Consider the following 27625-nt stretch of genomic DNA (forward strand, 5'->3'; position numbering starts at 1 on the left):
GTGATTAAACAATAAAAATTTTGTTCAAAACGCCGTTGATTGATGAAATAAACCAACGAAAGACGCCAGATGTTTTGTAAAAGCAGAACGAAAGAACGCCAGATGTTTTTCTTAAAGTGTAGTAGTAGTAGTTGTATGTAGCCACCTCGCCCGATCGTCAACGGGCGAGGTGGACCGGCAACGGCGCGAGGACCCTGCCGTACGAGAGTTAAATCACACTAAAAGACATACTTTGCGGGCGATACACTCTAGTGAGCTTTCAACTTTTCGTCTTAATGTACATGATAAAGAAATTATTTCTACGAAAAACGCAAGGCACACCTTCAGCAATATATTTGGTTTTGGGACGCTAAATGGAACCATGAGGCGATGCGAAGCCGGAGCACTTGCACGATCGCGTTCCGTTGGCTTTCGTTGGGCATGCTACCGACCTCGCGTCGTGGAACGCGCGTCCTGTCTTCCCTCTAGCCTTGCCTTTAATTCGCACAGGGCGAGCGGGGAATGCGGTCGCTCTTGGCGCTCTTTCGCTCGGGAGCGGACTTCTTCCTTGCATTTCACCGATCACAAGTGATAATGAAGGGACCACGTAAACCAACAGTACAATAAAAGTTTGATGTTTAATATATACACGATGTTTCACACTCTTTATATTATGTACTGGGCGCATTTCACGGAAGAGTTTCACGGTTTACAGATGATTCCCTCCGTAGCTTCGCCCCACTCATCATCATTCACCCCGTGGATATGCTGTGATTTTTTTACCTAATAATAATATCTGGGGTTTAACGTCCCAAAACCACGATATGATTATGAGAGACGCCGTAGTGGAGGGCTCCGGAAATTTCGACCACCTGGGGTTCTTTAACGTGCACCTAAATCTAAGTACACGGGCCTCGAACATTTTCGCCTCCATCGAAAATGCAGCCGCCGCGGCCGGGATTCGATCCCGCGACCTTCGGGTCAGCAGTCGAGCGCCAATAACCACTAGACCACCGTGGCGGGGCGATATTTTTTTTTTTTTTACCTCAGCGATTGCGCTAATAAAGCGTAGACTTCCTCTCCCCATTTGAAAAGCAGGGTTCGTATTGCACGCCGAGTAGCACTGCGCGTGCCAGAGTAATATTGCTAGCGGCATTTCGCGCACGCCACTTTTGAGCAGCAAGTTTTTTTTTTTGTTCTTTTTGCGCTTGTGTCCTGCCGTTTTACCACTTGCCATTATGTATCACTGCAACTTATTCAAGTCATTTTTAGTGCTTATTCACATGGTTAAGGTATGTCTTTTTTTTAAAGAGATTTTTTTTACTTTTGATGTTCTGAAAATGTACGAACGTACAGAATTGCGGTACACAAAAAATTACGCTTCTATTTGGTTCTGTTCGAAAGTTATGGTCCTTTTTTTGTGACTACACTCAAATTGAAATGACATGTTCGGAAAATTTAATTATTGTTTTTCTCGAAACTTCATTTTCAGTAGGTTTTTGTTGCGAAAAAGCTCATAGCTAATGAACAGATCAATATTTTCCCATGAAACTTTCCATGCTTCTTGCTCAGACATTTACTTGCGCCTGTGCAATGAACTAGAATCATTGAAACGATAAATAACTTTTAATGTTATAATAATTCAATTGAAATGCAACCTTCTGAAACAACACGACTTATGGTGGTTTTAGGCTATAATATACCTAATAATAATGATAGCGCAAGGATTCTAGCTCATCGCACAGCCTACATACACAGCAGGGGCGTAGCAAGAATTTTTTTTTTTGGGGGGGGGGGGGGGTGGTTCAATCATGTTCGTGCGTGCCTTTGTATGTGTGCGTGTATATATACATATGCAAAAATGAAAAATTTGGGGGGGGGGGGGGGCGGGCGGTTGAACCCCGCAACACCCGCCCCCTTGGCTACGCCCCTGGTACACAGCTATAATGCTGCGAAGCCATTTTTTTTTTTGTATGGTTGGATTGGTATAGTTATAACTATTGCCGTGATGGCCGTGTTATGCGTAATATTGTTAATTACATTATAATTACCTTCCGTTCTTTTACTGAACGCACTTGCAGAGCCCTTTTAAACTGTTCGCCCAAAGGCAAACACAAAACAATTAATTTTGGGTCAAAACCTAAGATTTCTAAAAAGGTGGAAACATACCTAAAAAATTGCCGGCTCTCGCGCTTGTACCATTACTATGCACTAGCTGCTGGTCAAAACGTCATGTGTTCGTTTTGTCGGCAGGTTGAAAGATTTATTAGTTCAAAGGAAACATTCGTACACGAAGCAAGTTTATTTGAACTCTGCAATAAAGAGCTATCTACAGAACACAGGTCTTAGCCCACTTGGCTTTCATTTTTTCCTCCTCATGGTTAACCCCCTTTAAAAATAAATGCACCCGAGTTAAGGAATAAAAGTGTACAACATATCACGCTGTACGCGCTGTGTCGTTCACTTCAGACTACGCAATACCAACGAGCCCAACGTCGTTCCCCTCTACGTGCCTTGCGTCGAAATGCTTCTCGCATTGTGCTGCGTTCCTTGTCAGCTGCCTCTCAGCTCTCGGTATCGCACGACCTTACTTCTAAAATAACTCTTTCCACGCCAGTACTCGGAACAAACATGCCTTTTCTGTCGACGAACAGTACCCAGAGTTGCAGCCAGGAACGAAGCAACAACGTGCAGCTTTCTTCTTCAGTTTATATCCTCACACCTCAAAAATCCGTGACCCTCGAGCAATAAGCACCACTTGAACGATGAAAAATACGACGCCGCGTTGCCAAGTGCTAGGCTTTCCTCCGGTAATCTGCAACGGCGGCGGCCGTACCGGCCGTACCACGCATGGATGGATGGATGGATGCTATGAGCGTCCCCTTTATAACGGGGCGGTGACATGTCTGCCACCAGGCTCGAAAAAAAAAAAAAAAAAAAAAAAGCTTCCTTGTTTCATGTTGGCCTAATACCTTATCTACATTGATTAAATCTATGTTATTATACCAAAAAATATAAATTCACGGTCCATCTCTCTGCCTCTTAAGGCAGAATGACCTTATTTTCCCCCCATTATTTATTTTTGTTCTTTATCTCTACTTTTCTGCCACCAATACTCTAACCGTCTCTTACTTATTTCTATCGCGGACGTGTTCAGCTTTCCATTGTTGTCCCTAAAACCCAAGGCTTCATGTAGACTCGTGCCCACACGTATACCTGGGTGAATATCGCCACATTCAATCAGTACATGTTCCATCGTTTCCTTAGTTCCCCCGCAGCATGTACATTGTTCTTCTTCGTTACTAAATCTCGCTTTATAACTACGCGTTCTAAGGCAGCCCGACCTTGCTTCAAACAGTAAAGCGCTTCCCCTTGAATTATCATAAAACCTTTCCCTCCTTATTTCGTTTTTTCCTTTTCGGTAGTTACTCAGAGCCGGCTTCTTTTCCATCGCTGTCATCCAATAAGTCCTCTCCGCCTCTCTGACCTTCCGCTTAATGCTCCTTGTTGCCATATCGCCCGCACTGCCAGCCGTATATTTACTGGTGAGCCTCCTAGTTCTTTTTCCGCCCCTTGCAGCAGCGCCCCTGGCGGCATCGGCGCGCAGAGGGACCCTCTCTGGCAAGGGAAACACGCTGCGCTCAGCACACCTCCCCCACCTCCCCGTTCTAGCCACCCTAGCCTGGCACCTTAGACGACTGCTGTCTGCGTAAGTAGCCGTGTTGCGCATTTTCTTCGTCGTAAAGTAAATTTTGTTGCTGGGATGACGGTTTCTTCACGGCTGGTGGCATCGCTAAACATCAATGGAGCTTTCAATATGCACTTTTTCTGTTACGCCTTTCTAGTAACGCTGATGGCCGTGCCATAGGTCTAGCTGGAGCGAAGCTGTCGGGTTCGGCGATCGATTTTGTTTCGCTGCACGGAGTGCCGCTATCCGTAGTACATGAATTACAAGATTTGAAAATATGCTGTTGTTCCTTATTGCGGTTAAGTTCTCCGTAAAAGTCCCAACTGCTGTGCTGTTTCCACGGCGAGGCAGCTGCCACTTAACAGCGCATTTGCCTGATGTGCGTCTTGTCGGGGTAAACAACCTAGTGTTTTCGCGCTGTTAATGGGTAAATATAACATGTAGCGTTATGCGTGGGTGACTTGACTGTAAGCATAGATTGCTTTCTACGGTGACACTCCTCATGGTGTCGTGACGCGCGGTTTTTTAACGCACCTAAAGTCGTCGCACAGTTGCGCTGTTTTTGGGACATCTCGCGTTGTGTCGTCATCGGCGGAAGGGGGGAGAGCTATATAAAATTTTCAACCCTCTGATAGACAGTGTTGCACAGACGAATTGGCTGGTCGGGTCTCTCGTACCCTCCTTTCTGGCCTCTGCTTAACGGCAGCTTTGGAATCAGGTACACGAAGCTTTGCGTTTGTTGTCACTTGCACACGCTAACCTCTTGGGTACGCATGGTTTATTTATTTTTTTTTTCTAAAATAGCCTACGTACCGAAGGAACGCAAACCCTAGTACACGTACGCTATTCGAAAATTGCCGAATGTCTGGTGCTGTGTGTGGCTAGCACAGTGTCGCAGAATGAATAGATACCGGATAGCAGCGGACAGTGTCAATTTCGAACTTTATTGTGAGACTTCTTTGCGACAAAAGTATGCACAATTCATTCGCCGCTTCGAGCTAAGTTCGCAAACAAACTTAACACACATCCTAGACCTGTTTCCACTATTTATGGGAAGTCCTTGAAAAGTGGCCGTAAATAGGTTCGGTGCATTCAGTTTCTAGCATTGCTGTTAAAATGACAGAAATGAAAAAATGGCACATTTATTCATCAAACTGGAACAGGTGTGAACAAATATGCACACACTAGTGTTGATGAGGGAGATACTGAATGCACGCAGCAACAGTACATTTGAAGCAAAGTCAAGTAATAACTACTCGATACTGTCACGTGGTTGTGACTCTGAAGAATGCAAAATGCAGCCAGTAAAGAGTGGCCGGTAAACACAGCTTTATTGGGCAACTTGTACCCAGTAAAGGAGTCGCGCTCAAAACGCAGCTGAAGTGGCAAGCACATGTGTCCGGTAATCTCATCATCGGCGGAGCGCGTCTTCTTTTATGCGTCAGTGATCGAACCTTTCAGCGCGTTATCGCTGGTGCTCGCTTAAGCTCTCGAATAAACTTGAGTAGTCACGTCTTGCGCGTAATCTTAATGGAACAATCTGAAACAATCACGAAGCCTCCACAACATTGCTGCACAGCCTGTGCCGAGCGATGCTAGCAGTTTTTGTGGGTGAAACCCAATCAAATCAATAAGGGTGCGTGGCAAAACAGTGCACACATCCATTTGCTCAGGTTTTCACGCTCTTTTCTGCTTATTGGACCAGGCGAGTGAACGTGGCGAAGTGATGTAGCCAGAGTCGTAGCTTTCCCACTAGTTCAGAAGGGAGTCAAGCTGGACTAACTGTGCACACAAAATAAACCTGTCATTGGCGTGATTAAAGCTTGCAAGCCTGTTTACAAGGTTCATACCAGCAGTATAGTAGAGTGTTTTAATTTGTCCATAGACTTCCTATCATTTAAGCATTACTGGAGTCATTGACGGCTGTAGCAGAGCTGTTAGCTGCATCTTGTTGCATTTTGTAAAACTACAATACCTTTGCAAATATTGTCAGTTGCATCGGTGTTCTTGTCAAAACAAGATAATGAAAGTACTGTGGGATAATTGCTGGCAGTGGTTTAAACCAATAAGTAGTCAAGTAGAACATGTAAATCAGTGCAGTATTAGCTTAAGAGCGAATGTATCAAGGGCTCATTTCTTTGTTCGACACAACATAATTAAGCCAATGCACAATGAAGCCAAGGAAAGCATAGGGGACATTATTTGTAGTTTTTAACTATTAATCAAACTTTCTGCAGGTACCGTAGGGACCAAACCTACAACATTGAATAACGCATTTGGGAGCATCAAAAAATACCTTTATTGGGTTCTTATTTGGTTCTAACAGAAAACACTAACCCCTGGTCATAACTGTATTTGTTGGTTGTAAAGTGTATGTGCAGAAATTTGATGAATCTGTATTAACCCTTTCAAATGCAACCTATGAAGAACTGTCTGTAAATGCATCAAATCGATACAATTTTATTTCAAGGCACTTGATATTATGTGCAACAAAAATAATTTCATAGCACATTCATTTACGTGTGTTATAGTAATCATTCCTAATTACTTTGGAATTAAATATCTATTTATTCTGAATTCATTCATGCTCCGTTTTTGCATAAATAGAATGAAATGTCAGGCTAGAAATATAGTGCAAATTCATTTTTGGTTATGTCCATGCTGAGCAAAGAAAAATTATGCTTTTGACGTGGGTCACGGCTAGCGGCACATTGAACTACTCGTCAAATATGGTAGTGCCTTCGGCAAAGTGATCATATGCAACAGTACACTGCAAAATGAAGTTAAATGAAGGCAAATTTATTATGCAGGAGGTTCAATTCATCCAAAGCTCAACATATTTTGTGCTTTCTTAGCCCCTAGTTGACACAAATAGCAAAAACAAGTAGTGTACACAATTGTGTACATAGCGTCACAAAGGGCGTCTTAATGTCCAGAATACTCAACAGTGCTCATGTGGCTATGAGGAAAACTAGTTCCATGTTTAGAGGCTTTAATCGTGCACAGCGCTCTCTGAAATCCAAACTCTGACTGAGCTCTGTACAAACATCTTCAAATAATTAATTGCGGTGAGCTTTTCAGCCATGATAAAGAGGGTCACTAGCTACTAGGAAAAAACAAGATGCAATATTTTTGTGTCATTACACCTTTAGCAGCCATTGAGAGGAAGGACAGTGACGTGCAAGAACTATGTACGTAACATATGTTTTTTATAATGTGATGTGTCCATTCATGGTACACAGGGTGTCACCATCATGTCTGAAGACAAGCCCATGGAAGAGGGCACGGTCTACGGTGGCTGCGAGGGGCCCGATGCTATGTACGTCAAGCTCATCTCATCTGATGGCCACGAATTCATCATCAAGCGTATGCACGCGCTCACTTCGGGCACCATCAAGGCTATGCTGTCGGGCCCAGGCCAGTTTGCTGAGAACGAGACCAACGAGGTCAACTTCCGAGAGATACCGTGAGTGCTGCCTTCAGTAGAACAGGAATTTTTCTTTCACCCAGTTGCTTTCAAGAGGGGCTCATTATTCATTGGATACTTGTTTGTAGGGGCTAACAGGCTATGAATTTCAGCGGTTAAAGGGGTCATGAAGCACCCCTTGGGCTGGTTGAAAAAACACATCCTGCAGAAAGCTGACACGGATATGAACTGCCCTGCAAAATATTACAGTCGTGCGCGCCGCGTAAAGGCCACAAGCGGAGCGCGAAGTTGCCGTTTCCCCAGGCACCCTCTTTTCAAACAGAGGCCGGTTCTCACTCTCGTCGGGGCGTCTGCAGGTTGACGTCGCAAGAGACATAGCATGCTTATTGGCCAATACCCGACATAAATAAAGGGCGGTGCTTGGATCAGATCCGCTTGTTCCCATTGACACTGTGTATAATAGTTGTAGTTAAATAAACAGGCTGAAATATGGAAGAACTTCGTTCCGAGTTTTCGAAAAGATGACTCACTTCCGGTAGAAGCCAACTGTCGTCTGCTGAACTCGGTGCGCCCGCGCACGTTCGAGCGTAACTTAAATTTGGCTGCACGACTTTTCGGTATCGCAGTTTCTTGTGCCTCGCTTGTTTCGATTAGTCTTGTACGTCATAACTGGCCTCAAACCTTACAAAACTTTTGTGTGGCGTTGAGTGCTAATGACTTGGATCTCGTGCTGACTTGATCAGTGCGTGCACAGATCGAGTTGCAAGCAAGTTCTTAATTAACAGACCGGAGAGCGGCCCCTCGTGAACCATGAGGGTTGGATTATAGCTGAGGGTTTTAACACTATTATTCTGTTGACAGAGAATGCACACGATCCTTTGACCTTTGGATAATACACTTCACGTCGAAGATATCCCGAAGATGGATTCAGCGGTAAGGTCGAAATAATACAACCTGAGTTCCACTGCCAACTCACAGAGTACTTTTGCTTCCATCGTCTTCAAAGAACAACCATCGGCCTGTGTTTAAGCTACATAATTTGTGGAGTGTCATGCAGGCAGAAGTGAACACCTTCGGCTCCGAATTCTTCGGTTCGTGGTGTCGTGCTGTTATAAAAATGATAAACGTGTGCCCTCTTGAGTGCTTCTCCATATATCAACAATGCTTCGCTCGCCTGAAATTCGTGGATACCAGCGTGACAAAGGTATCTTCAGTTGGCCGAACGTATCTGCATTTCATGGGCGTATGCTGTGGGGCAATTTTAGTAATTTCTGCTGTGAGCTGCACACGTCCAGTGGCAGCAGCGTGTTCTGAGCTGTTCTGAGACCGCCTGTATTTGCATTGTAGGGGTCTGGGCCAGCCGTAGCGCAGAACCCCTGAGAGACGAGGACGAGACGTTGAACACGGCCGCTCGATCTCCCCGTGCACTCAGCAACACGTCTTTATCATTCCAAGACTCGGCCACGACTCACTGTCAATGGCCACTGAGCGCGAGCCGCGAGCGTGTCCGTGTCCATCGTTCTCTTCTAGCCATTGGTGTGCTCGCGGCTGCCGCTCCCATAGCATATAAAAGTGACACACGAAGTCGCCACAGTTACAAGGATATTGTAACGCGCCTATATAGGTGCATTTAAAGCGCGCCTACTGTCGCGAGCTGCACGCAGGGGCAACAGCGCCTTGTGAGCAGCTGAACGATAATATATTTCCACAATGAGTACTTATTTGCAATTCGCGCTTTAGTGTGGCATACAGTGGTTCTCTATAACTGATATTTTGTATTTAGTTGCTTTCATACTCGTAGACTACCTACTATCTTACTAATTAACCGTTATTGTTAAGCATCACACCACCGCGCTAAAGCGAATGCCAAAAGCGTGCCCCCGATGTCAAGCTAATCTAGTAACGTTGGTCAAGCACAACATCCACAAATTTACCAGTGACATGTCTCCCGCCAAATAAAAAAGTTAATGCACTTAAACTTCACCCTTGTGAACGTCCATGTGTACTTGGCATTCCCCATGCACAGATGACGCAGAACGAATTAAAAAAATTGAATTGCTAGTATACTATATTCACAGCAGTAGACAGGTTGGCTTGTTCACAATTCAGAATGTTACATACATAACATAGAAACACGAGGACTATAGCAGATAGGTACAAAACCGGAAAAGCTCGGTCATATATGCACTCCCTGCACATTAAGTTGAAGTCCACCTGCACATTAAGTTGAAGTTTACTTATACAACAGGCACCTTCATTTATGCTACGATTAATGAAATATCACCCAACCTACGTTCGAACACAGTGGATGACTTGTTGCCTAACTGCCTGTCACCTATTTCTCTTCCACAATGTGTTCTAATGTGTAAATCATCTGTTCTATTTGTTTGGTAATAAAACACAATCCGTTACATTGAGCGAGCAGTGTTTCACCAATTTGTATTTACATGCAGAAGTTAATTTCTTCCATTTGCATGCACGACCAATAGCCATACCTCAACTGATGCAAGAAACAGTGTTTGCACTATTTTATTGGCATCAAAACAGTAGCAGTTCTCACGTCAGTGCAAGCATATGTATATTTCCGTCTTTGTTGCTCAGAACCTGCACCCAATACTGAACACATAGAACAACATATACAGTACAGCCCAAGCACTATATATAATTCACAGCAGTAAAGCAACATGAAAGTAGTGTGTGAAACCTCCTCATAATGCCTACTGACATGTGCACTTCACAGTGCCAGTATCTAAGCACAATCCAAAGAAATGGGATGCACAAGGAACTTGGTGTCAACCTACACATGAAGGCAACTAAATTAGTACAATAAGGCTAGCCTTACTTTTGAGAAATATGCAACCATGCAGATGGGCATGTTCTAGTATTTTTATTGCATTAGTTTGCACTATGGCATCAAAACATGTCGCACATGATCATACAGTTGAGTTTCCTGCAGAAAAGTCTAAAATTTATTGTAGATCCACTTACCACAATTTATAAAAGCATTCAGCAATGCCTACAAAATGACAATGCGGCCTTCATATACTGATGCACATATTTGCTCACAGATATCTGAAAACTAACGTAAATTTCTGGAATTATGCTTGGGAACTTGTCGGCATTATCACATGACTACAATGTACCAATACTTCTATTATGCATAATTAGTACATCTATGTTTATAATATAGCCATGCCAGCTAGTGCCATCTGCAACTTAAAGTTCTTCATATTTAATTCCTCACTTCGTGGCTTATGCATAATTACCACATCAAAAATTAAGCCCAGGATTATGGCTTCAAGATGAACTTGAAATTAGGCAATAATGTGCCCGAAATTAAAAATTTCCTATAAATAGTGGCTGATGGCTTGGCACATTGGATCCTAGGACTTGATATGCCATGAGATTGAATAAAATTTCACCACACACTTATAGAGACTGTAAAGAAGTCGGGACTTAAGTTCATAGTAAAAGAAAGCGGGAAAACAAAACCACAACACACGTAGAAATGAAGGGGACAGGACGACTCAGTACTAGCAACTGAAGTTTAACACGTGCTTGGCTTTTTTAGACATGTTTTTCTCTTTCTGCGACCGCGTTATTTTTTAATTTTGTAGTTTTTCATTCTGTGTGTGTATATCTTTCTGCAGTTGGCATTAAACTTCAGTTGCTAGTAGCGCATCATCCTGTGCCTTTCATTCTCATTTCTCTGTGCTGTGGGATTTTTTTCCGTACTTTAACTATGAATACACATCAACTCGCCCAACTGTCCATTTTAGGATAAAGTTTGCTGAATAAAGCCGGTTCCACTAAGTGCCATTTTGAACAATGCGAAATTTTCAAATGCACATGCTACAGGAAAGGTTGCATGCAGTATCATGCATAACACTCTGCATCAATCCCAGTTTTTGCCCAAATGCTGTAAGATGTAAGAAATGTTCGAGATAGTGTACAGTGAGGCACAGTGGAGTGTTCCCACAGTACGCTGTCCCGTACACAAGCAGTGGGTGAGCAACTCTTGCTGCTTTGCCAGAAATGTCTTCCTGAAAATGATATAAAAAAGAAGTTCATTAAGCTTTCTGTGTTCATTAAAATGAATTTCTCACCAAGGACTTACACTTCATTATACTTATTGCAGACCTTTTAACAAAACGTGAAACAAATGCAAAATTGTGAGGCTGCTAAGTAGTTCCTTGTCGACTTTTCAAGTACACTGGGCGAAAAATACACGAAGGTAAAGAAATGCGAAACAACACGAGAAGTGTTACTCTTGTCCTGTGTACCACCATTCGGGTTGATTTCGATGTCAGTCAAGTTATCATTATAGTGCAAAGGGGTGTGAATGTTAGTGAGGTTCACTTCGTATTTAAACATGTTGGACACTAGCTTCTTGATCAACCACAGCTGCTCTGTTTAGGACTGAATATTGGGCAACTTTGGTATTGATTCATGGCAAAAATTGACAGCATACTTGTAATGATGACAAAAGAAGCCCTGGACACAATGCCAGCGTTTTTACCTTGTCAGAAATTGTGTCAACAGTGAGAATACTGTGTACAGATAATAAACACTATGTAAACATAATTCAAAACAAAATAACGAGAGGGAAGAAACAAGGTGGTTCAACATGTTCAACTGGCTTATATCAATGTGATTAAAATAGCCTTGCATAACTAATACATCTCCTAAAGGCTATAAATATGCATATGTAATCCTGGCAAGTTCCAGTGCTGATATTTGACTAATGAAGTGACAATACCATAAAATGCATGTTCTTCACAACAACACACACTGTCGCTTAGCGGATGTCTGTCACATCATATAGTCATAATTATCTGACGATTATGCCACATGTCAACGCGCACAAATTGGCATCGAGACAGAGGATCAAAACAGGCAAATCAAGCATGAAAACAGCATAAACAGAAAACAAATTTGGCCTCAATGCACATTTCCTCACATGACAACGAGATAATACCAGCTTCTTTTTTTGCTTTGTGTACAGTGAAACCTCGGTGATGCGATCACAGCTCATACGAATTTCGGGGTGATACGAATTTTTCGTTGGTCCTGGCCAAGGCCCATTGGCGTCAATGTAATAGAGTACGGTTGTTTCGAACTGAGTTTCACGCAGCGACGCTTCATACGAACCTCCACTACCACCCAGGTTCGAAGAGGTGCTGTCCGCGCTGTCGCGGAAGACGCGCCAAACACGTGCGAGCGCGGGTACGCAAGCGTGGACATGCGCCCCTCACCGCGAAATTCTCAGAATCATGGTGTAAGAAAAACACCTACGGTCAGAATAAACCTTCAGAGACAGGCCACGGCCTCCGAGTGTCGCGGGCACCTGGTTCATTAATTAAATTTGCGCGTAGGGGCCGTATATTTACAAGTGCTCGTATGATTGCCGACATCTAAAAACTTAACTGATAATCATTCAGGATTCTTCCCGACGTTGCTGCAGCCCTGACAAACAATAAATGAAAATGCACGCCAGCTTTCTTTTGTCGCATGCTAATTTTTCATGCTTTCTGGTGATACGAATGTTTTTGGTGGTCCCGTGACATTCGTATCACCGAGGTTTCACTGTATACTCCTTGAAAGCACTCTGCTTCATTTATGCTTTATCGCAAGGAAGGAAATTATGTTGTACAAACATCTTTTTTCACAGCGCACTCGCGCATCGATTAGCTGGCTGTGCGAAGCATGTGCTATATTCACAGGAGTTTCTAAACACGCATGACACATCGCCGCTATGTGAGCTTAATGGCGGTTCTTTCTTTCTTTTTCGATTTTTCATTGCACTTTTCACTCGACGCAATGTACAGGAGGATACCTTCAGCTGCCGGAGCGACGATAAGGACACACGGACAGAAGAAACATTAGTATTACTTACCATTGTGTTCCCGATGGTACCCCGAACGCAGCGTGCCCATCATCTGCTTGGTAATACAGCGGCAGGCTCGCTTGAGTCGCCGGGACAGTGTCACACCATATCCCACCCGCAGTAAGGCATATTGCGCTGTCGTCAAACCACGCATTTCACGTCCAGCGGCAAAGAGCAGGCAGAAAACGCGCACACACGGCCGACACAGCTGGGCAGTTCAGAAGCAGCGTTCAAAAGGCCAAGGTAATCCCATGACGGCTTTGCTTGGGCATCCTGCATGCTGCTGGGGCCAGCCTACTCTTCTCGCATTTCTTTCTTTTTTGCTTTTTTTTCCCCCTTCGCGTGTGCATATGTCGCGACGCTTTTTCAAACCTCGCTTGTATTCCGACGCGTCTGATTGTCTGATTTCCTCGCTCTCGCCCACGGCAGGCGGGCTGCAGCCGCCCGAAGGTCAAAGGGCATTGTATCTCGTTGCCTCCCGTTCACAGCGGCCGCTTAAAAGCATCGCGCTTTTTTTTTTTTTTCTTGCTTTCGCGTCGCGTTTTCTCCGCACGGGATTTTATTCTGTGCGATGAGGCAGGCCGCCTTGGCCAGTTCGTTATCTACATGCCATGCTAATCGTTTGCATCGAGGGCTTGCCGGCTTTTCCTTTCAGTTTAATTTTGATTTGATGGAAAAATGACATAAGCGAAGTCACGAAGCGAAGTAACGACAGTACCAATGCGAAGTATCAATATCAATGCGACATAAGCGAAGTAACGACAGTATCAATGCAAATAGATCGCGTCAGCGCTTACAACCCAGATGCGATAGACCAAGCCGCGCCGCGAGAAGCATCCGACCGGTACTATTAGTTTCCAGCAGCAGCCGTCAACACCGCCAAGTTACGCGGAAAGGAAACCACACAACATTGAAGCGAGGTGACGTAAGGATGACGTAAGGCAGTGGGCGGGGCTCCTCGAACGGCGCTCCCTCTCTCCTCCAGAATGAAGAGAGTTGAGAGGGAGTTGAGAGGGTAAATATTGCGATTGCTATATCTCTGGTCCTTCGTTAGCTTTTCGAAAAATTCTTTCGGCTATATATTTCTGGGAAGGGTCCGAATCATTCCAGGGTGTTTTTCACGCCAAGCCCGAGGAGTGGTTCATGACCCCTTTAAGAACTAAGTTGCATCTTCGATCCCTAGCCACCGAGGCTGCATCATGATCAGGACTGGATGCTCGTGTGCTTAGAATACAGATGCAAGTTAAACACAATATTAACGAGAACTAACAGACAATAATGCCAAGGAAAGTATAGGAGATGTTATTTGTAATAAGTGGAATATAATTGTGAAGAAAGTAAAGTGGACGAAAAGATAACTTGCTGCCGGCAGGGACCGAACCTGCGACCTTCGAATAACGCGTCCGATGCTCTACCACTGAGCTACGGCGGCGGTCATCCCCCCGTGCACTTTTTAGTGTATATATGTGCATCTAAACATAGGAGTGTTAGTCAGTGCCGATCGCAGCCATGGCGGCGAGTGTGGAACACTCTTTTTCAGCCTTTTTGGCGTCACGTAGCACGTGATCTTTTTACGAGCTGGCAGCTGACCAATAATCCCTTGCATACTACCTGAAGGCATCAAGTCTGCCAGAACGAGACCCTTGCTATGAATGAAGGAAAGAAGATGTCTTTTAACGGCTCGTTTTTCTTTGTTAGACACAATATTAACGAGAACTAACAGACAATAATGCCAAGGAAAGTATAGGAGATGTTATTTGTAATAAGTGGAATATAATTGTGAAGATGCAAGTTAAAGGAGTACTGACATGAATTTTAAAATTTTTCGGGTTGTTGCTCTAAATGAAAGCACGGGTGTCGAGAACCCTAAAAAGAGTGTCGTGGTGCCTGGGGATGCATTGCATATATTTTTAATACCGCTTCCTTCAACCAGCAGTTTCGGTTTCGGTTTCGAGAGGGCGGCTTCATAGTGACGTGTCAAGTCTGCCCGTGACGTCACGGGCAGACTGCAACCCACGAAATATGCACCTGCTGTCCTTTGCTGTCAGTCGAACGTGGTTCATGATGAGTGAACTGTCGTCCAGTGCCTCCGACAGCGATTTCTGTGATTTAGGCTGCATGCAGAACCCAGATTTTGCAAACCAAGTGAGCTGACTTGAAACGTCATAGGGCTCTCCATGCGGTGAAGCTGCCTTGCAAATGCTGGGAGATGAAAACTTTAAAATCAAACTTAAATATTTATACGTGTTTCCCGCATGCGGTGTGGGGAGAGTGTTAACACTACATGCCAAGGAAACCAAAAACGTCCATTTTGCTGCACTTCAAAATCGTGTCAGTACTCCTTTAAGAGATTCTACTCGGCACCTTCCCACTTAGGCCGTCTCTCGTGGCTTTTGTACTGTGGTTATTAAAGACAGCCTAGAGCGACAATTTTTCTCGCATTAGTAAATAACACTTTCACAAATACCGAGAAGACGTTTGGTAAGCAAGAAAATGCACAGAATAAAAATGCAGGTAGCGACACCACGTTAAGTTCCTGCACAAACTTGCCATAACGTCATACCCATGTGTTCCTTTTTCTTCCCCTCTTTCTTTTTTTTTTTTAAATGCAAAACATTTCTTAGCGAACCTCTAGCACTTTGAGCGTTTCTATCTGTGTATCTATCTATCTATCTATCTATCTATCTATCTAGCCGCCTACGTCTGGGTGCTCTCATGATCGCCTCCGTAACTTGGTGTAGACGAAAATTTGCATGGGAGGGTAAGAGGATTTGACGAATATGATTGCCGGGTCATGACATGAATAACGTTAAAATCCTGTCGCATATGTCGTCGAACCCTTTCCACTAGCCACGTGTGGCACATACCTGTTTACCGCGGTCCGCGGAGTACGGGTATGGGCCACAGGTGATTGACAGTTTATATCTACCCAGGAACGGCGAGAACAGACATTGGTAACTTAAATTCTAGAGCGCTAAGGAAAACCAACATCGGCAGCGTTGACTCAACGAATGGAAAGAATGAAAATTAGGATCCCAGCAGGAATTGAACCCAAGCATTCTTTGCAATCAGGTACCATATTTATTCGAATCTAAGCCGATGTTTTTTTTTTTTTCGAAAAAACGATGTGCGAATGTGGGGGGGTCGGCTTAGATTCGAGTACAATGATTAAGCTTTTCTTTTTTCTGGCCTTGCGAATTTCTGGGGTCGGCTTAGAATCGGGGCCGGCCTAGATTCGGGTAAATATGGTATTCTGCCACTGAGCCATGCCAGGTCTATAAAGTGGCTTGGAAAAACAGCCTACACAGGCGTAATATCGGTGTCACGTCAATTGTGGTTGTGGTGCTGGCTATCTAATTTTACAAGAAAGCAATAAATACTACATGATACTCCTACGATGTGTACTCCTACGATACAGGCGTCATATCAGATTAACGTCTGTAGTTCCAGTGTTGACTCCTCTTTTATAGCAGTCTAATAAACATTATGTTTGTATTCCTATGATTCAGCAAGCTATATGGAAGCATTGCTCGACCCTGGAGGAATACATTAACGAAAGTTACATATGATATCCACATCACCGCACTGTAAAGTGCACTTCGTCCACCAGAACGATGCAGTGTCCTCTTCAATTATTACGAGGCTGGGCGATGGCCTCATGCTGACCGAGGATAATGCCAGATTGATTGAGAGCCGCTTTGCAGACTAGGCTACGTAGGCCACATACGCCCAGGTAGTCTACGAATACGACAAACACCATCCACTGATGTTGGTCTACGTAGCACTATCCAGGCCTACCAGCCTCACCGGCCTATACCTCACCAATGGAAAGGGTGGCTTCAGGTTCTGACATGTCGCCGGCTCTGTCGACAGACAATTTGTCGACGAAATGACTAAGGCATCCACGAATTCCAACAGCTCTACTACACCACATACGTCACAACACATAAGCCCCTTGTCACCACGATCACGACCAGATCCTATAACAAGTCATGAACTGCTGCTGGTGCTCACTGATCACGGTGATGATGCCCTTGTTCAAGAACTGTCAAGAACTTCTTCCACACATGTACACGGGTTCGTGAAACGTGCGTGCGCTCTCGGGACACGTATTAGCACTACATATCAGCTTACCGCTTCTGGAGTTGGTAATAACCACGTTGCGATTGGCAGCTTTGCCCAACCGTAAGCAACTGGTTATATAACACATATGCAGCTCTTCAATAAATATGTGTGCGCATAAAATTTATACATATCTTTAGCGTCGTTTTGTAACGTGTCGCTCAGTAAAAAAAAGCTACGCCGCAGTCACCTTCCCGCCACGTGCTTCGCATAACATCGACTCCCATGGTACGTGGGATCTGCCGAATTTTTTCCCCTGAGGACACATCATATATAGGGTTGTTCGTTTTCGGGTTTTATATTTTTTCAAATTCGGGGGGTAAAAATCGGGCGGTATTTTTCAAACTGATATTCGGGGAAAAATCGGTTTTTTTGCGAAACCATTCCTTACTTCGGGTTTTTTCGGGTTAAATATACGGTTGTACTTATCAGAACTTACACTGAGCTTATCAAAACGTATCACGGGCTTTTTAAGTATAACACGTTAAATTTGGTGTTTCAAGCTGGTAATTGGGACAGACACCAGAGTATTATAGCAAATACAGTATACTACCCGAAATTTTGTGTTTGTTTGAAAATGAATCAGTGGTGTTTGAAAATGAATGAATCAGTAAACATTGACTCTTAGAAATTATACATTTTATTCTCGAAAATGTGGTCATCGATTTTTTACACGTCCTTGTTGACATACATTATCATCTGCATCTGTCCGGTCGTTGAACATATGATCTCAGCTGGGAGAAAGTTCTCTCCACATCACAGCTACCATTAGCTAGGCACAACAATGTCAGTGCAGCTTTTGCAAGCCTTGGGTAGCGAGAAGTAGAGTCATGCCAATACTCGATTAGTTCGACAGCTGGGTTTGTGGGGCTCGCTTCCAGCAAATACTGGTTGAACTCGTCATTAAGGGAATCTACATTGTCGGTTACGGACATGAACAGAGGTCCTCAAATGACTGCCCCAGCAGACGCTTCTGAAACGGATCAAGGACGGCTCCCAACTTCCACAAAGTTAGCTGGTTTTCCTCTTTTTCTGAGACGTTCCGTCCAAGAGTGCAGCGCCATTTTGTGGCGAGTTTCGTGCAGAACTCTTCAGAACATGTTTTTACTAAATTAGCGCTGCGCTTGGGTAACATAGACAAAACAGCTTTGGCCTGATCGCTTTTACCGATCATCGCCGAAAGCTCCCCGACAATCTGCTGCAGCTTCACGTTTACCAGGTGATCAAAGCTGGGCATCAAAAGCTTCCCACTTTCAAGCGTTTTCTGGGCTTCCAAAAGTGGGCCGAGTGCATCTCTCATCAAGATTGCCTTCGCATAAACAACTTCTTTTTCAGAAAGTATCCCTCGAATAGCTTCCGCTTTGCTGCTATCATGCGAGCTTTCAGCAAGTTCTGTTAACGAGCTCCACATTTCTACGACTACCACAAGTGCCTTGTAGAAGCTTTGCCATCGATTCGGGACAACAGAAGGTGGCTTCTTAATGTCAGGTCCAAAGAGGCCATTAGAAGAACAAATTTCAGTGTACTTTTGGTAAAGCTTGTTAGCGTGCTTAAATAACGCTCCAAACTTGATCACTACGGATCGAACATCAGACATGCATGGTAAAGAAATGGCATGGTCAACACTCACATGAATAAGGTGTGCTATATCTTTCACATGCAAGATTTGGATCCCTTCAGCCTGACAGATTTCTCGAACCATCTTTCGCATGTACTCCGCTGAGTCTGTGGCTACTGCCACAACGTCTTTCCACGTCTTGCCAACCGTCAGGAGTGCCTTGCTAACTGCGCTGGCCACCGTGTAACTGTTCGATGCATTTACCCTGTCGACGTCGACCAGAACAACGTGCTTCTTCACGTTTTTCTGGCTATAGTAGCACAGGAGAGTGTTGATGGTAGGCACACCAGTGATGTCTGGGGATTCATCGACGATGACGCTCACTTTCACATCTCGCATATCATCGCGGATTTTCTCCATGTCCTTGTCAAAAGCTTCTTTCAGGTATTTCAGCCGAAGTCTTTGTCCTGTTGGCATGGTCTTCGCGGCCTTGCAGTATTTGCGTGCGAAGTCTCCCAGCGGTCCGTCCGCCTGGTGCATGCTTATTCCGCTGTACGCTAGGGCACGAACAAAGTCATGGATAACGCCGTCCGCTTCAGTTTCTTTCGCACGCTGTCTACAGGACATATCAAAAAGCGTCTGCTGAGACGTTCCCGCAGTCTCAGCTTCCTTGGAAGCCGTCTTGAACTTCTTATGACGAGATGACATTAGATGCTCACGAATTCGGTCGTAGGGCTTCTTCGCTGGATCGGTGACCATCTCGGTGTTGCAATATTTGCACACTAAAGTGCGGGTGCCTTCACTGTCTTTCGTTGCGATCTGGAGATCTTCATGTTCTTTACACCAGTCATCCAGTGTCTTTCGTTTTCTTCCCATCTCCACGCTGAAGTTTCCGGTGCCGCCTTATGTCCGCGACGGTGGCTTTGCGCTCACAAGACGCGCCTGGTAATGCTAAGTGAGGATGGCGATATGCGTCTCGTCTCGTGTCGCGCGAGAGAGTGAGGGGCGTTCGCGCGGGGTTGGACGCTGGGGGAGGGTATGGCTGGCTTCTTCGTCGCTCAATCTCTCCCCCACCGACTGGTCACCCGTCCCTTCCGCGTGAAATTCTTGGAAGCAGGTGCACATACCCGAGACTAATCTGCAGTGGGCAAAGGGGCAGATTTCTTTGCTTTTCTTTCACCCTAAATTTGTTCACAATGTACTCGAAGCGTGGCCGGCCTCAAACGTGTTTCCCACTTTCTTCTGCAAGCATTTTTTTAGGGGGGGGGGGGTGCATGTACGCTCTCACGCATGTGCGTGCAGAGGAGAGAGGGGATGTAAAGATTAGAGAGGAGAAAGGGGTGACAAAGGAGACAGGTAGTGGTGAGAAGAGAAGGGGAAGAGCATCAACACGAGTTAGCAGCAACTCACGATTGTGCAGATCGCTACAGGGAGGTTTATTCGGGGAGAAATCGGGTTTAACCCGATTCTCCTGAAACTTGTTCGGGGTGCAAGAATCGGGTAAAATCGGGTTTTACCCGAAAACGAACAACCCTAATCATATACAGTATAACCTCATAACAACAGACCTTCATAGTGAAGAGGATTTTGGTCTGTTGTAAAGGGAGTATGTAAAATCCAAGCACTGTTACAACAGACTTTCATGTAAACACTGAATGGGTCTGTTAAAACGGGAGAGAATTACGAGTCACAAATGCGGTCAAAGAGCAGATTTATTCTTAATGGGGGATGCAGCTTTTTTGCAGCGGAAAATAACAAAAAAAAATTGATTTTCTGAAAGCCATTTTCAGTTTCTGTAGCCCTTTTTCTATTTGATTCCAAAATATCTTCACAGAAAACTACGCAGAAGCGCTGTAAAAAATTTGCTGCACCTGCCGAGGTGGCGAAAATTAACGCTGAAATCGTGAAAAAAGAAAAGTAGTGGTTTTAAAAAAATTATAGCTATGCGACGGTGCAACCAGGCGCCGCCATTCTGGGCTCATCAAAAAGAGCATTTTTCCGTATTCAAATTACCCACTCCAGCTGGCTCCTCCGTTCAGAAATAAGTGTACAAAAAGCAAATGTTTGACGTTCGTTTTGAGGCCTCCGATTGGCTGCTTCTGCCAATCCGATGCTCGCTCCGGGAGAGCGTCGTCTGCTGCTTGCACGTTGCGAGGTCACGGCTGTCGAAAATCTCGCTACTTACTGACACGTTCGCACTCGTCCTGTGTTCACGAGTTGATCATTTAGAATATAATTACGCTTTACTTTGGCAGATTCAAGCGGAAGCTCAGTCTTCAGATTACGATATCTCGCTGCACTCGTCATGAACATCGCAGACGCGCGTTTCGGACCTCGTGACGAAGGCCATCCGGAGACAACTCTTTGTACTCACGATTGAGCATGACATACTTTGAAACATCAAGCACCGTGGCCACGCACATCACAACCGAGCTTTTGCTCAATGTCATGGCTAGGCCTAACTACGCTCACGGCGCCCATGTACGAGGCGAATCCGAGCTTTGCGGGCAAGATTGCGCTAGGGGACATCGAAAGCGAAGCTGTCACACCTTGTAAATTCGTTTTCGCCTAATGGCACACGCACATTCGGCGGGTTAGTCGTAGTTAGCGTGGTTAGGGATGGTCGATTGAAATTTTTAATCAGTTAATTGTTATTCGGTCGTCAATTTAGCCTTTCATTGATTAATTGCTTTTGATGTGATGTTTTAATCGATTAATCTACATTTTTGATGGGTGCTTTAAAAAGGATATCTCATTGTTTGAGAGGCATTATTTGTGTTTGATCTCGACCAAAATCTTTCTGTCAGACGCGCTAGAGATCACATGTGCGCATTTGCACCTTCGTGAGAATTCGCACTTTCGCCCAATGGTTACAGGGAGCCCATCGTCTTTGGGTGATGTGACAGATTGAAGGATTTGTGCCCATCATCCATGGACGATTCAGCCACACGTCGTATTTTCTCGAAGCCTGCGTCCTCGAGTGCACCGAAATCGGAGGCGTTGTCGGCTACCACACTGGTCGAAAAGACGCACCGGAAACGTGCAGCGTGACAAAATCCCACGAAAGGCAAAGCAGAGATGAGGAGGAAGTAAATAAGGCACTCGCACTCGCAGGGATGCCATCTTTTCTCCGTTTGTATGTTAGATATTGTGGAAGCCCTTGATAATACTATAATTGCAGACTGACGTGATGTCTTTTTTGAGGTCACCCATGCGAGATTGCACAGCAACATACTGGCCTCAGACAGACCACTTTATTATTATTATTATTATTATTATTATTATTGTTATTATTATTATTATCTGGTGTTTGACGTCCGAAAACCACGATATGATTATGAGAGATGCCGTAGTGGAGGGCTCCGGAAACTTCAACCACCTGGGGTTCTTAAATATGCACTTAAATCTAAGTACACGCCCCTCAAGCATTTTCGCTTCCACCGAAAAAGCGGCCGCCGCAGCCAGGATTCGCGACCTTCGGTTCAGCAGTCGAGCACCCTAACCACTAAACCACCGTGGAGCACGAACTGTGAGCGTGTCTAATGTATCATACATTAGAGCATATAAACGAGAATTTTAAGGGCTCGTTTTTCTTTGATAAGCACAAAGAAAAACATACATACCTCATCGTTAAATATTCTTTCGGAAGAGCAGCAAAGATGAAGAAGTGACAAGCGAGCGTGGGCCCGAGCGCGCGCCCGCATTCAGTTTTTAGTTTTTCTACTAAGCGTCAATAAACAAGACGTTCTCTACTTCGGCTCCGCTTCCTGGTTTTCAACAGTATGGTGCCGTGACCAGGCACTCTCCTCTTGACAAGCATAATATTTAACACCCATAAAGTGGACCGGGGGATGACCACGGCTGTAGCTCAGTTGGTAGAGCATCGGAAGTGTTATTCAAAGGTCGCAGGTTCGGTCCGTGCCAGCGGCAAGTTACCTTTTCGTTGACTTTACTGTCTTCACATTTACATCATAATTACTACAAATAACATCTCCTGTACTTTCCTTGGCTTTTTTGTCTGTTAGTTCTCATTAGAACACATTGTATTTCGTGACTGTCCTCCTTTCATGTAACAGCAGAAGACGGGGGGCCTCTATAGGCTGGCTGACGTGGGAGTGCAATCATAGTTGGAAGCTGCATTTCTCCAGGGTCTGTTAGACGATTTTCATAATCCGCGAGTGCGCTTCCTTGCGCTGCATATTCGCCCTACTAATGACGGCACCTGTCGTGCTCCAAGTGGACACGAGATCCTAGTTGCACGTGCTGGGGTTTGTCTATTATGCGTGCTTATGTCAAGAGAGCTGCTGAGTCTACATCTTCCGCGTCATAGCGCAAGCAAACTGCGCTTGAACACACTGTTTGCGGAAGTGACCAACTGCAGGAAAGCTAGCTTTAAAATCACAGGAAAGCTAGCTTTACAATATATATACACACACGCGCGCACACACACACACACACACACACACACACACACACACACACACACACACACACACACACAGACACGGATCACTTCTTTCTGTCACCATCATACTTCATCACTATTTTTCCCCCGTTGCGTTTTCCCCAGCGTAGCTGTAGGAGGCCGCGGCGTACTAGCTCAGGACACCCTCCCTGCCTTCTCATATATTTTCTCTCTTTCATTCATTGGTAAACAATAATCTTTTATTTGATAAGGAGTAAGATATAACGGCAATAAGAACCAGTCAAGAAATAAAGAACGCAAATTACAATGTGGCACTTCTTGGACCACTGTATAGTGCAGTTACAAGAAAAAAAAGAAATAAAACCTGATAGTTAAATAATAATAATATGTGGGGTTTTACGTCCCAAAACCCAGGGCTTAAAGTCTCCCTTCATTGGAGGGGGGGCCCTCATAAAGCGGCAGTTATATAATTATATATATATATATATATCTCGAAGAAAAGATCGCCTAGCAACTATCTTTTCGCCGCAAAACCGATGCTGCTGTGGCCTCAGCGGCTTTGCAACGTGTAGATCGTGGGTTGTTGGAACGCGGTGCGAGCTGGCATACCGCAGAATAAACGCAGTATTTCTAGATATATCGGTCATGATAAACTTTCGTGGTCGTATTATCCAATTTCGGGCAAAAATGTGATTGTGTTAAACGCATGAAAATTATTTCCAAGGAATGTTGGTCGGGAATAAAACAAAGACGTATTAGGCTGAAAACCTTATATTATGCAGAATCGTATCAACGCGATTCCACGGTATATATATATATATATGTTATATATTAAGCGTTAAGACAGGGTGTTTGCGATGATCACAGTGCAGTGAAGCCAACTGTCTTTAGAGCTGAACAAATGCTTATGAACGCTCAAATACATATATTATTCCGAATGTATTTTGGGCATTTATTCAACATGTCAATTCAATCAAGCATTAAATGAACTTTTGGTAACGATTTTTCAAAAATAACTCGGGATGTAAAGGCTTAAAGATATGTGAGCTCAAAGTAAGTAACATTAGTTGTCTCACTGGATTCAGACAATGCTATAGTATTTTATTTTCACTACCACTTGCCTAATAAAGTAGGCAACATACATGCGTCTTTGCAATTACAGCAGACTTGTGATGCACAACTAAAAGAATGAAAATTGAGTGGCAAACTACGCAGACCAAGGTGAACCATTACTGATTCACGAGCAGGTAGCTTCACACTCTGGTGCCTCGTGAAACAGCATGCTGTGCCAAGACGCTCTGTCGCACAGGGTGGTGACCCGTGGTTTCAGGAGGCGTTGCTTGTGGTGTTCAGTGTCTCAGTGAATTGCATTCAGCAGTACGACGATACCTGTTTTCTTCTGTTTTGCTGACACCCCGTCAACCAGACATTCACGATTAAATCATTTGGAAAATTGCCGAGTATTATTTCCCCGTACAAAGCACCACTGCCAAAAAATTCAACTCCAGAACTTGTCAAATGGGTGCCGCAGTGCCACCATCGGACTGCCGAAGGGGGGGGCCGGACCCCTCCTTAAGAAATGGAGGGGGGGGCCGGGCCTCCCCGGGCCTCCCCTGACTTTATACCCTGCCAAAACCACAATATGATTATGAGGGATGCCGAAATGGAGGGCTCCGGAAATTTTGACCATCTGGTGTTGGTTCTTTATTGGTTCAATTGGTTCTTTAACGTGTACCACATCACACAGTACACGGGCCTCTGCCATTCTGTCTCCATCGAAATGCGATCGCCGCGGCCGGGTTCGAACCTGTGACCTTCGGGTCAACAGCTGAGTGCCGTAACCACTGATCCACCATGGCGGACCTGAGAGTTAAATAAAATACTGAAAAAAGTTGCCATAGATACTGCAGGCGAAGAAAATTGCTATTTTATCAAAGTCAAGGAGAGCTGAGTTTGTGCGATGAAACACGATGAAACAGAGCGGAGCCGAAAACGAACACAAACAAATTAAGCAACTATACAATGCGTATAGAAAACTAAAAACTTCACTTGAGCGCTGGCGCACCGCCTTGGTGCTTTCGTTCAATATAGCGATGAAAACACAGGGGCCAAGGAAGAGGTCTTGCGAAGAGGACGCAGCTTTTTGAACGAATACGAATTAACAACAGTCCACCATTTTGAAACATAAAAATTGTTTATGTAATTGAAGAGCGGCCTGATTTTCAAGATAAGTTACACAAAGGATCTTGGCTAAGTAGCGAGATACTGATAACTTATCTGCAGAGGCGGATTCGTGCCTTCGGGAATGGGGTCTTCAACATTGTAATTTTATTCATGACCATTTTTCTTTGGAGGATGACTCTTTGGCACATTAATAAAGTGGGGGAGAAGCAGGTGATCTACAAAGAGTTTCTGTCGCTGGCTTCGAGTAATGCTTACCGCCTTTATCACACATCGCATTCTGTCGTATTTTAATCTTCTGTGAACAACGTCCACACTGCGCTCCTCTTGCGATTGGTCGCCATTATGAAATGACAAAGGAAACAGTATACACACCAAAATGTATTAATAACACAATACAGCAAGCAAGCATCACATGTACTATGCTGACAGTTAACCAGCACACGATAAAAGAAGGGGGGGGGGGGGGGCGAGAGGAGGTGAATGCAGTAGGCTGTGAGCGATGAGAAGCGGTCAAGTGCATCTCTGCCTCGGCGGGGTGAGGCCGCCTTTTGCCAGGACTTGGGGGTAGACGCCGTAGGCGACAGATACCAAGGCGAGTTCATTTCTGCCTCTATGGGCTAGGGTCGCCACTGGCTTTGGGCTCGTTCTACTAGCATAGAAATGTGCGCTGTAGTGAAAAAGAGCAGCTGCACTCGACTTCTGTGTCTCGGCATCGCTCGCCTCCTGCGCACCGGCCAAGGAGTGGTGTTGGGGGTGGGGGGGTTGTCATAATCGATTAATTGAAGAGTTTTAATCAATTAATTCGATTAACTGAAAGGCGGAAATCGATTATGATTAATCAATTAAAGCTGCTCCTTTAATCGATTAATCGTTCATCGATTTTACCATCCCTAAGTGTGGTTAGCCTCGCTGTCAAGCGAGAGATGGCGCCACTTGACGGGGAGTGAGGTTACATGGAAGAGCACTTTCTCTCTTTAAGAGTTTGGTGCGCTTGGCGACGGGGAGGTCCAAGCATGCGATACCATAGCTTGTTCCCGCGAACTTCCTGTGGCAAGTCTAATGTCGGCAACGCCGCATTCGCGCTATATTGTGTGTGTCGTGTTCTCTCTGTGCTGTATTTGTGTTATGTTTGGGTTATTTGTCTTAGTGCAGTTATTTCTTAGATTCGGCTAGCGAGCTCAACGTTGTAAAGGCAGCTGATAAATGTACACATGTTGCATTGCACTATGGTGTGTACTGTGTCCGTTTGTTCTGAAATAGTCTTTCAGTCCCACAAGTTGGGCGATGACAAAAACAATATTGCAGCCACTGGCAAGATTTGCTCCGTGACTCGAGCTTTTTTAACTGACATTTATACTACTCCTGCCTCCTTCACCAATTGCCGCATTAGATAAGTGCCATGGTTTGACGATCGAAGAAACAAGCACTCACAGTGCTCAACATAGCAGGTGAAACAGCAGCGCTGATGACATGGCAGAAGGTGGCAGTGACATCACTGGTAGTCGCGGTCATGTGATGGTATTTGTTCACGAGGAGGCTGAGCATGTAACAGGGCCGCCAAGTGCCTTTGACATTGAAACTGCCACAGGTGGTTACATTTGAGCGTATAATTTGTCTCGCGCTGGGGCAAATGAGTTTTGTTGCAATTAATGAGGCATGAGCCACTAATTAACAAGCAAAAAACAGAGGTTCCCAAATTTTTTGTCGGCACTTTAAGATACGAAGTTTTGGGAAGTTTTGTTGTTCCAATGTGGCCAGAATATGCAAAAAGAAACTGATATTTTTGGCGTCGCACTGGCATTCATATGTGGAGATTTGAGTGGGGAATTTAAAAGTGAAACTTTGTCCTATAGCATTTCCTCTTTTGGTAACAAAAGTCTTATCTTGTGTGCAGATCTCATGTGCTACAGAAGGTGTGCCAGTACTTCACGTACAAGGTGCGCTACACAAACAGCTCGACCGAGATCCCAGAGTTCCCCATTGCACCAGAGATTGCCCTCGAGCTGCTCATGGCAGCAAACTTCCTTGACTGCTGACGCCCATTTCTTTATTGTCCCCCCTTGAAATAAAGTTTCTTGCTGCGTTGCCTGTGATACATTTTCTGTGTAGCAGAATGGCACATGTTTTGGGCATCACTGGATTGCTTTGTGTGAACTGCATGCATCATCATTTTCACTATCCTATAATGTCTTAATTGCGCCAACAGAAAAATTTGTTGCCAAAGGCATGCACTCATACTTGTGTGCTTAGCTTTGTGAATAAAATTTTATGCACTCAACAACTACTTCTGTTATGAATTTTTTGCCCCTTGATTTCAGTTGTTCATTTAGTGGACCCTGATCTGAGATGCTTAC

The 27625-nt window shown here is 44.6% G+C and overlaps 1 protein-coding gene across 1 annotated transcript; it reads left to right on the plus strand.

Moving 5' to 3' along the window:
• The first annotated feature begins 3589 nt into the window (after positions 1–3589).
• LOC119406841 (elongin-C) lies at positions 3590–27345 on the plus strand. The gene is made up of 3 exons (XM_037673581.2): positions 3590–3688; positions 6910–7133; positions 27166–27345. The coding sequence occupies exons 2-3, from the start codon at positions 6922–6924 to the stop codon at positions 27305–27307; spliced, it is 354 nt and encodes a 117-aa protein (XP_037529509.1). The 5' UTR covers positions 3590–3688; positions 6910–6921; the 3' UTR covers positions 27308–27345.
• The last annotated feature ends 280 nt before the right edge of the window (positions 27346–27625 follow it).

This window comes from Rhipicephalus sanguineus, chromosome 10, assembly GCF_013339695.2.
Source record: "Rhipicephalus sanguineus isolate Rsan-2018 chromosome 10, BIME_Rsan_1.4, whole genome shotgun sequence".
Taxonomy (NCBI): Eukaryota; Metazoa; Arthropoda; class Arachnida; order Ixodida; family Ixodidae; genus Rhipicephalus; species Rhipicephalus sanguineus.

Coding starts and splice junctions, on each gene's coding strand:
- LOC119406841 (XM_037673581.2), top strand. CDS start 6,922: ATGTCTGAAGACAAGCCCATGGAAGAGGGCACGGTCTACGGTGGCTGC. Junction 7,134..27,165: donor GTCAACTTCCGAGAGATACC/GTGAGTGCTGCC, acceptor TCTTGTGTGCAG/ATCTCATGTGCTACAGAAGG.